This window comes from Carassius auratus, unplaced genomic scaffold (assembly GCF_003368295.1).
Source record: "Carassius auratus strain Wakin unplaced genomic scaffold, ASM336829v1 scaf_tig00042780, whole genome shotgun sequence".
Lineage (NCBI taxonomy): Eukaryota > Metazoa > Chordata > Actinopteri > Cypriniformes > Cyprinidae > Carassius > Carassius auratus.
This window is the reverse complement of record NW_020526738.1, coordinates 78929-95000: the sequence shown is the minus strand read 5'-3', so window position 1 is coordinate 95000 and position 16072 is coordinate 78929. Positions and strand designations below refer to the sequence as shown.

General features: G+C 35.5%; 1 protein-coding gene across 1 annotated transcript; it reads right to left on the bottom strand.

Moving 5' to 3' along the window:
* Positions 1–1347: 1347 nt before the first annotated feature.
* On the bottom strand, positions 1348–15675 carry LOC113086156 (uncharacterized). Its single transcript, XM_026255347.1, has 13 exons — positions 15575–15675; positions 15191–15487; positions 10983–11300; positions 10558–10881; positions 10154–10468; positions 9764–10072; positions 5993–6307; positions 5603–5914; positions 3271–3588; positions 2918–3193; positions 2484–2585; positions 2168–2211; positions 1348–1695 (listed from the first exon to the last, which is right to left on the bottom strand). Exons 1-13 carry the CDS (start codon positions 15615–15617, stop codon positions 1399–1401), a joined length of 3270 nt encoding a protein of 1089 aa, XP_026111132.1. The 5' UTR covers positions 15618–15675; the 3' UTR covers positions 1348–1398.
* Positions 15676–16072: the final 397 nt, after the last annotated feature.

Sequence of the window (16072 nt, the reverse complement as noted above, 5' to 3'; positions counted from 1 at the left end):
CGGTAGGGAACTTTAGACGCTCTAGCGGTTAATAAACAGAACTGCTTGCGTCTTGCGGAAGAACATCGTAGCCGGAACTACTTCTCTCTGTTTATGTCTATGAAGAATCACAAAGGTACTGGGTTTACTCCGCCGCGGTATCCCCGAAGCAATCTAAAATAGTCCGAATATAAACACTTATTATAGGTGCACCCTAGTGATTCAGGACAAGCTAAAAACACGGTTTGGGAAATGGATTCATGGTGTACTCGCTTATTATATACATTTTTCTACATTTTGAACACAAACAAAGTTACGGACCGCAGCTCTGATTGGTTGTTTTTTACCGGGAGCGATGGAATTTCTGCAAATGGCAATAGGACACTGGGAGGAGCCAGAGGAGCTTGATTTTTTCACAGATTATCTGTCACATATTCTACTGTCAGGACATAATGACTGGTTTAATAAATATGTAAAAAATATTTTTTTACAAAAGTTCCCTACAGCACCTTTAAACACACTGCTTTATTTCATATGGTCCTTCTATGCCTATGAGGCATCTCTGAACAAACACAGTGCAGTTAGAACGAATAAATAAACAGTTGCAGTAAGTACATTCATAATGAAAATACATATGTTATGGTTCCTTTTTCTTCCTTCATTTTTATGCATCAGTCGTTTGCAGATGCTTATGGGTGCAAGGGCGTGTCGTGTGTGTAAAACAAATGTCCAGTCGAGTTGTTTTCTTCTACATTTCCAGCAGATGCTCTGCTCCTGTGTTTAATTTGTTTATCTACAGTTTCAGTTATCTGTAATTTCTTGGTAGTGTGATAAAATGACTAACAATAGTAAACTGAACAGAGAAGATCATTTGTAAACAAATGCTACTAGTTTTCATCAATTATGAATTTCTTTCACATTTATGAGTGTACAGAAAGGCAGTTCATGTAATACTTCTTATTTTGAGATAAAAAAAAATAAGAGAAAAAAAGTACTTTTGCTACAATAAATGGTATTTGATTTGTTGTACAGTATTTATTTATAATTTTGTAACTAATAAAATGCTTTTTTAAGTGTCACTGAAGTGTAAATAATGTTAGGAGTCACTGTACACATTAAAAGTTCACTACACTCGTGACCAGATTCCCAATAAATGTTTTTCATCAGCCTTGACAGTTCAATGAAGAGCATCAGTGGAATCTTCACAATGCACAAACATTAGCTGAAAACATTCTTTACAATGTTAGAATGTTCTCAACACTAAGAAAAACACAGCTCTTTTAAGAACAGTTTATAGAATGGTTCTTTGGGGGAACCAAAAAGGGTTCTTCTTTGGCATCACTATAGCAAATAAAAAAAAAAAAAAAAAAAAAAAAAAAAAAAAACACCCCTCTGAACCCTTTATTTTTAAGAGTTGAATTAGTTGAGTGACATGCGGGGACTGACCGTGGTGTAATTACAGTAAAAATCCTCTTTATTGGAGGTTACTGTAGCATCGCTGAGAGACTCTTCATGCTTCTGGAAGCGGACTGAAGCATACAGAAGCCCATCAGAGGGGTTTGTGGGTAACTGTAATTTAGAATAGAGTGTGTTGTGTGTATCTGACGAGTCTGTGGGACGCGTGGCAGTGGAATATAACACAGTTTCCTCAGTTCCCACAACTACGCACTGTCTGACATCTCTGATATTCTCATAGTCACATGCAGCATGAAAGGCCTGAAAATAGATGAGAGAAATGAACTAGATTGATTAGGAGGGTTGTGTGTATAAGCTGCATGTTGCAGAGTGAAGCATGGCATTGTGTTCATTTACACATGAGCATTTACAATAATATTAAAAACAATATTTAGAAACTTTTATATTTTTATTTAATAATAGTAATAATAACAGTTTATTATTATTTTTTTATTATTTTATGTATATTTATAGTAACAAAATTTTGACCAAATTGTGCAGCTCTACAAACAAGCATGGCAGACATTGTTCTCAGGAGATGAAGTATTAAGTTTTTGTTTTGCACCACACATTTACTAGTGTTTTTTTTGTTGTTGTTGTTGTTGTTTTTTTTGGCACTGCTGGTCAGTCATTTCTCATGTTCTGGAATTCATTAGATTGATTCTAGTCCTGCATCATCTGCAAATGAAATTCAACAAAATGTTCAATAAACAAGAAACTAAAGCCCCCTCACCTCTCCACCGCTCATCTCTGTCCTGTCTGGGGAAGGGTGCTGATCTGTGGATTATAACCAGAGTACAAATGCTCACAACCAAACTTACTTAATACTTTTAATATTCAAAAATATACTAAAGTTGCTTTAAGAGAACAGAATATGATCTGTATAGTCATTTTGGGCCTGTGTGTGCAGTATTACAGTGTCAGGTATATGGTTGGAAAATTGTCAAATAATTGGTTACAGATAACAATGCAGGCCCATTTTCCAATGAATCAGATGAGAACTGGCTAAACTGCTTCAATTTCAATTTGTGTGTGATTTTGATCATCACCTTTTGTCTTGATGTATCCTAATTTGTAAAGTAACAGGACAGACGCTCCCATCAGCAGCAGAGTCACAAAGATGCAAGAGGTGATGATTCTGTCAGAAGCCCCTTGAGAACAGGTGCCAGTAATACCAGTAAAGTAAAAAAAAACAAAAACAAAACAAAAAAAAAACAGTATGTGCATTAAACCACATTTTACATAATAAACACAGCACCTATATCTCAGCATGTAGTGTTTTAGTTTTGATATTATGTGATATAATTTGCATCTGTGAATTTCCTAAAATCTATTTGTGGCTGCTCAGTTCTTTCACTTCTGCTTTCATAACCTGAGGAAATCCCATAGCTATTAAATTTCTAAATCTACCACGTCAAGACAATCACAGATGCTAATCACCTTTAAATAGAAAAAATGTAGTTCAGGTAAAGGTAAAACATACTTTTGTTGACTTCTAGACAGACTTTAGTGATGACATGATCTCCACACCAGTATATCCCAGAATCCTCTTCTCTCAGATCAGTGATGTTCACAGTAAAGACTCCAGCAGATGCTTCATCACTGAAAGAGAATCGATCATCTCTGATCGTCTCCAATGAAACTCCATCCTTCACACACATGGAGGCTTCATGTGCTTTGCAGAAGCTTTTCTGATCTTCATCCTGATGTTTGCACTGGATTGACACGTCGTCTCCTTCATACTTAGTCAAGTTCAGCTCTGGAAATGATTACAGACACAAGAAGATTAATTCACAGCTGGAGTTTGACATCTTCAGATGAAGAAACCTTCCTCACCCTCGTTCATGATGACCATCAGATGAGTGTGAAGATAATTGAGCTCTGTTTCTAATGTCACTGCACACCAGTATTTCCCAGCATCCTCTGCTGTCAGTGCAGTGATGGTCCCAGTGAAGACACCTGCAGTGACGTCATCTTTCAGAGTCAATCTGTCAGTCTTGGTCTCTTTCTCTTCTCTCACAGTCTCACTGAGAGGATTTCTGTCTCTAGTGGAGCACTTCCCCTTACAGAGAGACTTTAGCTTTGATTTATAGATTGAATCATAAGGACAGAAGATCTCAGCAGATTCTCCTTCACGTATCACTACTGGAGGCACTAAAACAAACATAACACAATCGCTGAATTATTCTGAATATGTTGCATCAACCATTGGCATGCACAGTGTCTACACTCTATTGCTAGTTGGCACACAATTGTGGCTGTAGTAAGTGCACAGCGAAGAAATAGAAAACAAAACAGCATTGTTATAACCCAAAAGGAATACACAGATAATCGCTGTATAAAAACAATATTACATATAACACTGATGAGAAGGAAAAACTGAACAGGTCTGGGGACTAATTAACAACCACTGAAACTATAGAAAACCAGCAGGCAACATAAAAAACATAAAAAAACAGGGAATAGAAAACAAAAACAGACTACATGTGACATTACACCCTTCTCCCAGAAGGCATGTCTCCTTGCTCCTTAGAAGAGTCCAACTGAGAAGGGACTGAGGGACTCTGGAGGTGGGCATGGAGCAGGCGAAGGACAGGAACCAAGAGAAGGATATGGTGGAAGAAATCAGTGTTGCATGACAGAGGAAAGTGCCAAAGAAAGGCCTGGAGCAGAAGGAGCCAGATGCGGACCGAGAGTCCAGCCAGGAAGGAGGCCCATGATGGAGTTGAGGGAGGGAGAAGGCAAGGAGGAGATTTGGATGATGACACCAAGAGGACAACTGACGGAGAAGTGAAAACTCAGGTGATACCGGAGACTGGAGGCTTGGTAGGCCGGGACAAAGTTAGAGCAACTGAGGACCAAGGTGGGAGGAAGAGCCCTATAGTTCTTGAGAAACAAGATGAAACCAGAGTAAAAGACTGTGGTGGAGGCAGGTTGACGATTCACAGAGTCTGAGTCAGAGGGACAAGGAAGCAAGGAAGGATTGACGGACCCTGGTGGAGCAGAGGGAGCATGGAGGAGCTGAAGGGTTTGAAGGTGGATTCCTGTGACCTGGGAATGGCAGACAAATTAGACTCAGGGCTGAGCAGAACCAGTGGAAATGCAGGAAATACATGGCTGGGAGGAACCAGTGGAGATGGGAGAAACAGGGAAAAATCATTCATTGAATCCAATAAATAAACAACCAAACCCTATCAGAAGCAGGCATGTGAGCAGGGCTTTATTCTGTACCCTCAATCTCTCCAAGGATTCCTATGGCATCCCATGATAGGCTCAGTCACATCCTCTTGTGCAGGATCATGCTCTCAGTCTGCAGTGGGCATTGCAAATGTTTTTATGCAGGGGGGTGATGGCAGGCTGGTCCGTGGATCAAGAGTGGGGCTGGCGATATCCTCTACCGGGCAGATAGTGAAAGTCAATATATTATTCTCAAGCACTCACTCCACATAAGCAGCGAAGATCCCTTGAGGACTTTCCCTTGACAGCTTAACCTTTGACAAGGTGATCAGTCCAAAAAAATTAAAAAAATCCATAGGCAGCTGCCCAGGTAGCAAGTCAGGTATGCCATATCTAAATGATCTTTAGTGTGGTTCTTGAGGGAGTGATCATCTTGCTATAGACCAGGAAAGTAAATAGTGTAAAGGGGCAGTGGGTGCTGCAACAAAATAATCTTATCTAGGTTTTGTCTTCTTTCACAGAACATTGGCTGTAGTAAGTGCACGTTGAAGGAGTATATATATATACAATCACAAATAACACTGATGAGACCTAACAATGAACAGGGCTTAAATACATAGGGAGCAAAAAAAAATGGAACAAGAGTGGGGACTGAGAAAACAGACAGGAAACACAGGGGGAACAAAACCAATGCATACTGCACATGACACTAGTCACTGTTTTCATGTGGGCATTTATATAAATAGAAATAGAAATAGAAATAAACACAGTATATTTTCATGTGTTCTAAAACAAAAAAGTGAAATCCAAAATAAATATATATATTGTTAATGCAGGGTAATTGGGACATTTTTCCCAGTCATCTCAGTGGCTAAAAGTGGCCAAATGTATCTAAATTTGCCCCATTCCTACATAAGTTTGACATATATAAAGCATGCATTATCTGTTCACTTCATTATTTACTGCAGTGAAATCATCTGAATGGACTCACTGATGAGGTTGAGCTGAATCTGAGTGTTCAGGGAGATGAAAGTCAGATCTGTGTCTCTGGTTTCTGCTCCACACCAGTAAACTCCAGCATCTCTCACACTCACATTACTGATGCTCACTGTAACAACTCTCTCTTCATTTCTCTCTGATGAACCACTCATTTCTGTCACTTTAGATGAGCTGATGTTCTGGCAGATGTGATTATCATCCTCTTTACAGAAATGAACTTTATGTTCCTCTGGGATCTGACAGGTGATGTTGACTTCTCCACCGAGATTCACAGATTCTGTCACTCTCTTTGGGTATTTTGCATCTACAAACCAAGACAACTTTACATAGAAACTGAACAAATAATTTACATATACAATATAAAGTATTCTCTGTCCCTCACCGTGTTTGAAGCTCAGCTGTATCTCAGTGAATCTCTCAGTATAGTCAGATTCTTTCACTCCACACCTGTATGTTCCTGCATCTGCAGCTTTCAGCTCTCTAAAAAACACCATCAAGACTCCTGCTCCGGTTTCGTCATATAAAGAAACATCTCCATTCTCCATCCATTCATCCTGAACTCCTGGACTCTTCCTCTCTGAACATCCGTCTGATTCTTTACAGATGTATTTTGGTTTGGTTTTGTATTGAGGATGTTCACACTTGATCATCAGACGACCTCCAGAGTAGCCACTCACACTAGACACGCCCACGTTAGCTGTCAAAGTAGATGTTTAAATCGTTTTGAATACACCTTATTAACTCAACATCCATAGCTGAGTTTCCAACACCCTGCATTTTGAAGTATCACATCAAAATCGAGTGATGCATTGCAAAAAGAGATGTGTTAAAAATGACGTGTAGAATTTTAACACGTGTTGAGTGTGCTCAGGGACAACACATGTTATGTTGACTTTATCAACAGATGTGTAATCCATGTTAACACACATTGTGTCAGGTAATTAAATACTCAGAGTTGTTATGTTACAGTGAAACACGCAGATGTAAAAACATTAACCATTTAATCAATAGTCAAGTACAGAATGCATGTGCACACAAAGTACAATAAAACGTTTCAAATTTGCTCAAAGGCTGGACAGACTCAATGTGCTGTAAATTATTTAATTAATCATTCCTGAACACCTAATTCACAACACTGCTTTTGCAAAAAATTCATGAAAAGGGAACAGTTATTCAAATTTGCATTAAACTTTAAATTAAAATGTAGCAATTGGAAAAATATTGTACGCAAATAAGTTATGTTTATATAGGTCTTCTTTTTTGAGAACATAGCAAACAATGCATACAATGCATAATGATGGTGAGTGCATGTTGGCACTTAATTTAAAATAAAAAGGCCTTTCTCATTCCACCGCATCTGAAATGTTGTTCTACACTGTAAAAAATTGTGCCATTAAATAACAGTAATTTACTGGCAGCAGGGGAGCCAGTAAAGTACTGTTAATTTACAACTCTCAACCATTAATTTACCACTCTTAATTTTTTTTACAGTATTTTACTGTACATTCTACCATGGAGATTAACTCCACTCCCACTGCTTCAAACAGTGATCAGAAGATCAGAATTTGTGTCTCATCATTGACTGAAGCACAGGCTCTACTCTCCAGCACAATGGTGAACAACAAAACTTCATTAACATATCTCTCTTGTGCAAACACACATTAATACAGTTGAGTTCAATATTTACTCTCATTATCAGTGTATGACTTTGCATAATTTTTGTATGGATGTTCACAATATTTTATTTAAATTAACTTTTTTTCATTTGGTAAATCTGACATTTACATTTTACAGTATATTACTGTTTTTCCTTGAGTTAACGGCAACAAACTGTAGAAAAACCCTTTTTTTTTGCTGGCAACCATTAATTTACGGCAACAAACTGTAGAAAAATAACTGTTTTTCTACAGTTTGTTTCCTGTAAATTAATTACAGTTTATTACTGTTAAATTATGATTCATGCTGTTTTTACTTCATCTTAAATATTTTACCCTTTAAACACTGCAAAAAAATCCTTAGTTTTAAGTGAACAATAATGTGTATACACTACAGAGTGTTTGAGTAACACTGAATTAGTGAAGTTAATGAGATAATTCTGTGATTAATTTATGATTGAGCATTAGTGATGAACACCTGCTATTAACAAACAGAATCACTAAAGGAAAGAGAAACATAAGGACTACAAATGACTTCAGCCACAGCCTTGAATTCATCAAATCTCTCAAGATCTGATTAAACAACTCCTAAAACAGCTTCACCAGATTCACATTATTAACCAGACTGACTTTTCTGTCCGATGTCTACAGAAGATCTTATTGAGAGTTAAATAGGTTTAGGTGTTTTTTTTCCACTACCATGATGGAGATCAGTGTTTACTTTAGTTGGGCTCTTGAATGTGACTTTTCAACAACTAAGTTTTTTTTTTTTTTTCCATGCTGTAACAATGCATCTTTGGAACTTGTTATAGCAAAATAAAATAAAATCAACAATTCAATGGAAGAAATAAATCTGGTATTGTTTTTCATAGATTGACAAAAACAAACACTCTATCTCATCTGATTCAATCCTGTGTCCTTTCTCTTACTGGATACTACAGCAAAATAAGAAACACTGCTGAGCCTTAAGTTATGAAAGACTGTTAAGAAAATTTTTCAATGCTTTGTTTTGCTGAAATTTAGAAAGAAACATCAAGAATCAGCGTATGAATCACAACAATGGTGACCACAAAATAAATAAACAGATATGTTCTGAACTTCACAAAACATGCTACTAAAACTTAAGACAAAAGCAAAATGATAAGCACATAATAATTCAAGAAAATAAGTGAACAATTCAGGGGCATAATTTATTCATGCACAATGCATGCTGGGAGTCATGGATGAGTTTTATCCTGTGCTGGTACCCAGCATGCTTTGCATCATAAACCTTTTGATTGTTGCCATTGTTGAGATTCATATGCTGATTGTTGATGTTTCTCTTTGAGTGTTGTGGAGACTGCTGCCCAAAATATTTAAAACTCAAATTGTCGTTAAATCCATATGTTCCGGTTATCACATTACTGTTCAATCTTATAAAATTGAAGAAACAAAAAATGTATTAATATTTCGTTACTATAGCAACACTTTAAGGCAGTCTAGTAGTTGATGCCTGACAGAAACAATCATAATCACTTGACTATCAATATTAATATTGATGTACCAGATGTACTATAAAGATACAGCAATGAAACAAAATTTAAAGTACAGAAGTCAAGGGTCAGGACCCCAACTAAAGCAAACACTGATTTCCACAATGGTGATGTCAAACGAAACAGTAACATTATCATCTAAATCTCTGTAATTCTCAATAAGATCTGTTGATCTCTGATCTCTGATCTGACAGAAATAAAGTCAGTCTGGTTAGTAATGAGTGAAGTTGGTGAAGCTGTTTGTTGATCATTTAAATCTTCAGTTGATTTCATCTAAGGCTGTGGCTGAAGTCAGTTGTAGTTCTTGTGTTTGTCTTGTTTCTATTTTCTTCAGTGATTCTACTCGTTAACAGCAGCTGTTGATCATTGTCTGAATTCACTCATTAGTGTTCATTCTCTCTGTCAGGTGGATTATATTAGTAAACTCATGTAGGGAATAGTGAATGAGGGTGTAGGGTGTGATTTGAAACACAGCCGATGAGTGTTGACTTTGAACGTTGTTAATTTACGATATATAGCAGCAGGCTACCTTCTCGAAAATGATGAATATTACCCAGAATGCACTGTTTTAATGAGTTACTGTCGAAATTATAATTATATAATTATAATTGCCTTCCAGAACTGTTAAACGACTGCGTTCCCAAACAGCAGCATCCACCTCCGAAAGCAATTACAGCATTTATTGTTTCGTCTGCTCATTCTGAGGAGAAATGTATTATATATGAAAATTATTATATTTAGTAGCTGCTACTTTTCTCAGTGATGTATAGTAGCAGTTTTTCAGGATGTGATGATTTTGTTGTCTTTGACTCATTGGATGGAAACGGTGCTTGTTCACAAATGTTTTGTGCGATATTCCAATTTTGCGCATAAGTAAAATTTACAACTTTAAATGGAAACCTGGTTACTGTGAATCTGCATATAAATGTTTGATAGCTACATTGTGATTCATCTGAATGGACTCACTGATGAGGTTGAGCTGAATTTGAGTGTTCAGGGAGATGAAAGTCAGATCTGTGTCTCTGGTTTCTGCTCCACACCAGTAAACTCCAGCATCTCTCACACTCACATTACTGATGCTCACTGTAACAACTCTCTCTTCATTTCTCTCTGATGAACCACTCATTTCTGTCACTTTAGATGAGCTGATGTTCTGGCAGATGTGATTATCATCCTCTTTACAGACATTAACTTTATGTTCCTCTGGGATCTGACAGGTGATGTGAACTTCGCCAAGAAATGCAGCTTTATTCACAACCACTGGATATTTTGCATCTACAAACCAAGACAAGTAAACATAAAGATGAGAAAAATTACTTTATATATATATAAGATTCAGTATTCCATGTCCCTCACCGTGTCTGAGGCTCAGCTGTAGTTCAGTGAATCTCTCAGTATAGTCAGATTCTTTCACTCCACACCTGTATGTTCCTGCATCTGCAGCTTTCAGCTCTCTAAAAAACACCATCAAGACTCCTGCTCTGGTGTCGTCATATAAAGAAACATCTCCATTCTCCATCCATTCATCCTGAACTCCTGGACTCTTCCTCTCTGAACATCCGTCTGATTCTTTACAGATGTATTTTGGTTTGGTTTTGTATTGAGGATGTTCACACTTGATCATCAGACGACCTCCAGAGTAGACGCTCACACTAGACACGCCCACTTTAGCTGTCAATCACAGATATCACTTCTAATTATAATCAAATCTGACACAAACACAGACTGTAAAAATCTTGATTCGGTTTAGTTTTACTCACTAATAATATGTAGATGAACAGTTTTAATAATGTAGTAACTGTACGAGTGTCTGTTGATCCAAACTCCACACAAATAAACTCCTCCATCATCTGGTGACACAGCAGTGATTTTCACACTCAAGAGGTTTTGTCTGTTATCATAGATGCTCAATCTTTCTTTCTGATACCATTTGTCATCAGTGGAGATCATCTCATCAATGATGTCATTTCTTGTTTTGAATATGATCTTTCTAAGATACTTTTGATCCTTTGAGTATTCACAGCTGAAAGCAGCAGTTTCTTCACTATTTACTCTCACTGTCTCTGATGCGCCACAACATGAATCTGTCAACATTCAAAGTTTTATTTGTGATGTGAGTAAACTACAGAAAAATATGAATCAAAGCATTGAAAAACTGATCTGATTGATAACTTGTATTACTCACCAATAATATGTAGATGAACAGTATTAATAATGGAGTAACTGTACGAGTGTCTGTCGATCCAAACTCCACACAAATAAACTCCTCCATCATCTGGTGTCACACCAGTGATTCTCACAGTGAAGAGGTTTTTATGTTTCTCATCAGAAATACTGAATCTTTCTTTCTTCTTCCATCTGCTGTAAATCGTCTCAATGGAGTCTTTTCCTTCTTTGAATATGATCTCAGGATCATGTATATGATTGTATGAATATTCACAGCTGAAGGTGGCAGATTTTCCAATATTCAGCATCACTCTCTTTGACACTTTACAACATGAATCTGTAATTTACAAAATAAGGAAACCAACGTGTTCTGTGTCATAAAACTGCTTATTTAATTTATGCATTTAGCAGTCACTTTTATTCAAAGCGACTTACAGTGCATTCAGACTATCATTTTTTACATATCATGTGTTCCCGGGGAATCGAGCCCCGAACCTTGCGCTTGATAGCGCAGTGCTCTACCAATTGAGTTACAGGAACACTACACTGAAAAAAGTAATATGTAAATTTACTTAATTTTTATTTGGCAAGTTTTTGCACAAGCACTTTTCAAGTAAATTTAACACATTTGGAAATTAAGTAAATCTACTTAACTAAGTTAAGTAAAAAAAAAAAAAATAATAATAAGTACATTTTCTTGAGTAAAATTTAATTAAATAATATTAAATTAATGCATTTAGCAGACACTTTTATCCAAAGCAACTTACAGTGCATTCAGGCTAACAATTTTCACCTATCATGTGTTCCCGGGGAATTGAAACCCCAACCTTGCACTTGCTAATGCAATGTTCTACCACTGAGCTACAGGAACACTTCAAGATCTTGTGAAAAATAAGTGAAAACTTCACTTACTTACTTTTTTATTTTGGAAAAGTTTTTACACTAACAAAAAACCTGAAACAGATATTCTAGAAATTTCTAAATGTAAAATATATTTTTTTTTCAAAACAGTTTTATCAAATGAGGGTAAATAAGTCTCTCACTTCTGTCCCTTTAAACAGACAAAAGAAATAGCACTGTAAAACCCGATAAGTAAACTTTACTCAAACCGTTTGAGTAAACAGATTGCCTTGATTTAAACCATGTAAGTTTTAAAACTTTGCATTTAAGTAATTAAGTGATTAACTGAGTGATAATTGTGAATTAGTGATGAACAGCTGCTGTTAACAAACATAATTACTGAAGAAAAGAGAAACCCAAGAACTACTACAACTGACTTCAGACACAGCCTTAGATGAAATCAACTGAAATAAAATACATGAAATCTCTCAAGATCTGATTAAACAACCCACAAACAGCATCACCAGCTCCACTTATTAATAACCAGACTGACTTTATTTCTGTCAGACGTCTACAGAAGATCTTATTGAGAATGAACTAAGGTTTAGATGTTGATTTATTGTTTCATTTGAAGTAACCATGTTAGAGATCAGTGTTTGCTTTAGTTGGGCTCTTGACCCTTGATTTCTGTCTTAGTCTTTTCTCTGGCTGTTATAACTGTGTGTTTCTAAAACATGTTTGTTGTAACTCAAAAGCCCAGAAGAAAAGCCATCAGGTGTTAACCTGTGCCTAGGTGTAGGTTGTTATACTTTATATCGGTGATGATAATCATCAATTATTTATCTGTATGGCGTCTAAAGAAGTAGGTGTTGTGTAATTAGTAGAAGTGATTCTAGTAAAAATGACACTAAGAGCCAGTGATTTTGTAATAAACAGTTAATATATATATATATATTTTTTTTTTATGGTCACCATTGTTGAGGTTCATATTCTGATTATTGATGTCTTTGTGTGACTAACTGACACTGTGGAAGACCACACTGTTTGAAAAATCATTCAGATTAACGGATTATCACAGAACCACTGGCTCTTTGAATCATTTTTACTATAATTAATCAAAGTACACAACACTTATTTCATCAGAGATTAGACTCTGTACAGTTCAATAATTGATGATTATCATCACCGATATAAAGTATAACAACCTACATCTAGGTACAGGTTAACACCTGATGGCATTTCTTCTGGGTGTTTGAATTACAACAAATGTGTTTTAGAAACACACGGTTATAACAGCCAGAGAAAAGACTAAGACAGAAATCAAGGGTCAAGAGCCCAACTAAAGCAAACACTGATCTCTAACATGGTTACTTCAAATGAAACAATAAATCAACATCTAAACCTTAGTTCATTCTCAATAAGATCTTCTGTAGACGTCTGACAGAAATAAAGTCAGTCTGGTTATTAATAAGTGGAGCTGGTGATGCTGTTTGTGGGGATGTTTAATCAGATCTTGAGAGATTTCATGTATTTTATTTCAGTTGATTTCATCTAAGTCTGTGTCTGAAGTCAGTTGTAGTAGTTCTTGTGTTTCTCTTTTCTTCAGTGATTCTGTTTGTTAACAGCAGCTGTTCATCACTAATGAACAATTATCACTCAGTTAATCACTTAATTTTTAAATGCAAAGTTTTAAAACTGACATGGTTTAAATCAAGGCAATCTGTTTACTCAAACGGTTTGAGTAAAGTTTACTTATCAGGTTTTACAGTGCTATTTCTTTTGTCTGTTTTCTTAATAGCAGAATATTTATCATGTGCATCCAGTCCTTCGTGCTGTCTTTGCTGTAAACTGGTTTAAAGGGACAGAAGTGAGAGACTTATTTACCCTCATTTGATAAAACTGTTTTGAAAAAAAATATTTTACATTTAGAAATTTCTAGAATATCTGTTTCGGGTTTTTTGTAAAAACTTTTCCAAAATAAAAAAGTAAGTAAGTGAAATTTTCACTTATTTTTCACAAGATATTGAAGTGTTCCTGTAGCTCAGTGGTAGAACATTGCATTAGCAAGTGCAAGGTTGGGGGTTCGATTCCCCGGGAGCACATGAAAGGTGAAAATTGTTAGCCTGAATGCACTGTAAGTTGCTTTGGATAAAAGTGTCTGCTAAATGCATTAATTTAATATTATTTAATTAAATTTTACTCAATAAAATATACTTATTATTATTTTTATTTTTTTACTTAACTTAGTTAAGTAGATTTACTTAATTTCCAAATGTGTTAAATTTACTTGAAAAATGCTTGTGCAAAAACTTGCCAAATAAAAATTAAGTAAATTTACTTATTACTTTTTTCAGTGTATAAAGGTTGACGTCACTGTATTCTGTTTGCACCTATATCTTTATTTGTGCTTTTTTTAGGCACATGATTGCCTGTTAATAAGCGGAGTAGGACGGGATTTAATGATGTAGGCGATTTGTGATGTGCTTCTTTTCCTTATTTTTAATCTTTATTGTTAACCATATTGATGAGAAATGTGATGCATATGCAAATAATGTAAAGTGCATAGGCTTATTTAATTCAGTTTTGTTCTATAATGTTGTAATCATTTTTTTTCTGCACACACACACATACACTACACTAACACGTGCAAATGAATGCTCTTTTCAAACAGAAGCTTGTAACACACATGATATCTATCACAGCATATAATGACCACTAAAAATACAAATTATATATATTTTCATTCAAATAAAGGGAAAATTAAAAGTGAGTTTAATCCAAGCAGCTCTAAAAGATCTTAGAATAGTTCTGCATCCTTCTGAAGGCACTCCGTCTGTGTTCGCGGTGTTGCAGATGCCTGTCAAAGTTGATTTCATTACTATAGCAACAGTAAAACTGTCATGTTGTTATAACGAGAAAACAACTTTTGTTATGTCGAGATAACAAGAAAATTAAGTCGTTATAACGAGTAAACGACTTTCGTTATGTCGAGATGATGACAAATTAAGTCATTATAACGAGAAAATAAGAAGGAAAAAAAATCATAATTCATGGCCACTTAGAACTTCTGTATGTATGTACATATATATATATATATATATATATATATATATATATATATATATAATATGTATATATATATATATATATATATATATATATATATATATGTATATATATATATATATATATATGTATATGTATATGTATATATATATATATATATATATATATATACATATATATATATATATATATATATATATATATATATATATATATATATATATATATATATATATATATAGACAGTGAATGCTAGATATATAGATAGATAGATAGATAGACATATTGTTAGTAGTCTTATAGAGACTTAAAATGACTGACCTTCTTTCACATTTAAAATCATATCAATAGACCATTCGTCTTTAACTCTTATCATGTATCTTCCAGCATCTCGTTGGTTCAAATCTCTGATGTAGATCATAAGGTTTCCCTCATCGTTTTGAAACAGCGTGAATCGTCCTTCATTAATCCATTTGTAATGTTTCTTATATTTTATTATTGTTCTCCACTCAGATAATCTGGTCATATACTTATAATTTGCACTGAACCAAAGTTCCTTCGAATCAACAAGAACACTTCCTCCAGAATATCCAGTCACATCAATGTATTTTTCTGCAGCTGTCAATCAGATGAATACTGTGATCAGAAAGCTGCTGAACAGAAAACAGCATCATTACTGCAGTGATGAAAGAGAAAAGCTCTGACCTGAGATCAGGTAGAAAGTGAAGAAGATGAGGAGGATCTTCATTGTGACTTGAGTTCAGTCTTCTTTCTGCTGAATGATCTCTGTGTGATTCTCTCTGTCTCTACATCTGTCTGCTTTAGTTACTTCCTCTTTATTCAGCTCTTAATCAGTAATGAACAGCCTTACTGGCTCCTCCCCCCATCACCATTGACTGAATATCACATTAATCACACTGAAAGAGTGTCACCTACTGGAGGATACAGTGTCTGATACTGAGAGATCATACAGGCTTCATGTGCTCTATGTAAGCAAGTAGGGGTACCTGCAACCTGGAGCAATGGGCGTGCCAAAAGGTGGGCGTGCCGAAAGGTTTAGTGAAAACTGGCTGTTCCGCCTAAAGGTGAGCCATACTCTTAATCGCTATTGGCCTATAGATTAATAGAAAGCGATAAATTAAACACATAATCCTATTAAACCAATTGAAATTTATACAATGTAAAAACAGCGTTATTGATGTG

Bases quoted from the DNA above. Each gene is read 5' to 3' on its own strand.
- LOC113086156 (XM_026255347.1), bottom strand. From the start codon at position 15,617: ATGAAGATCCTCCTCATCTTCTTCACTTTCTACCTGATCTCAG. The intron at 5,915-5,992 runs GTGAGGGACAGA...CTTGGTTTGTAG, and splicing joins ACAGCTGAGCTTCAAACACG to ATGCAAAATACCCAAAGAGA. The intron at 3,194-3,270 runs GTGAGGAAGGTT...AATCATTTCCAG, and splicing joins GATGGTCATCATGAACGAGG to AGCTGAACTTGACTAAGTAT.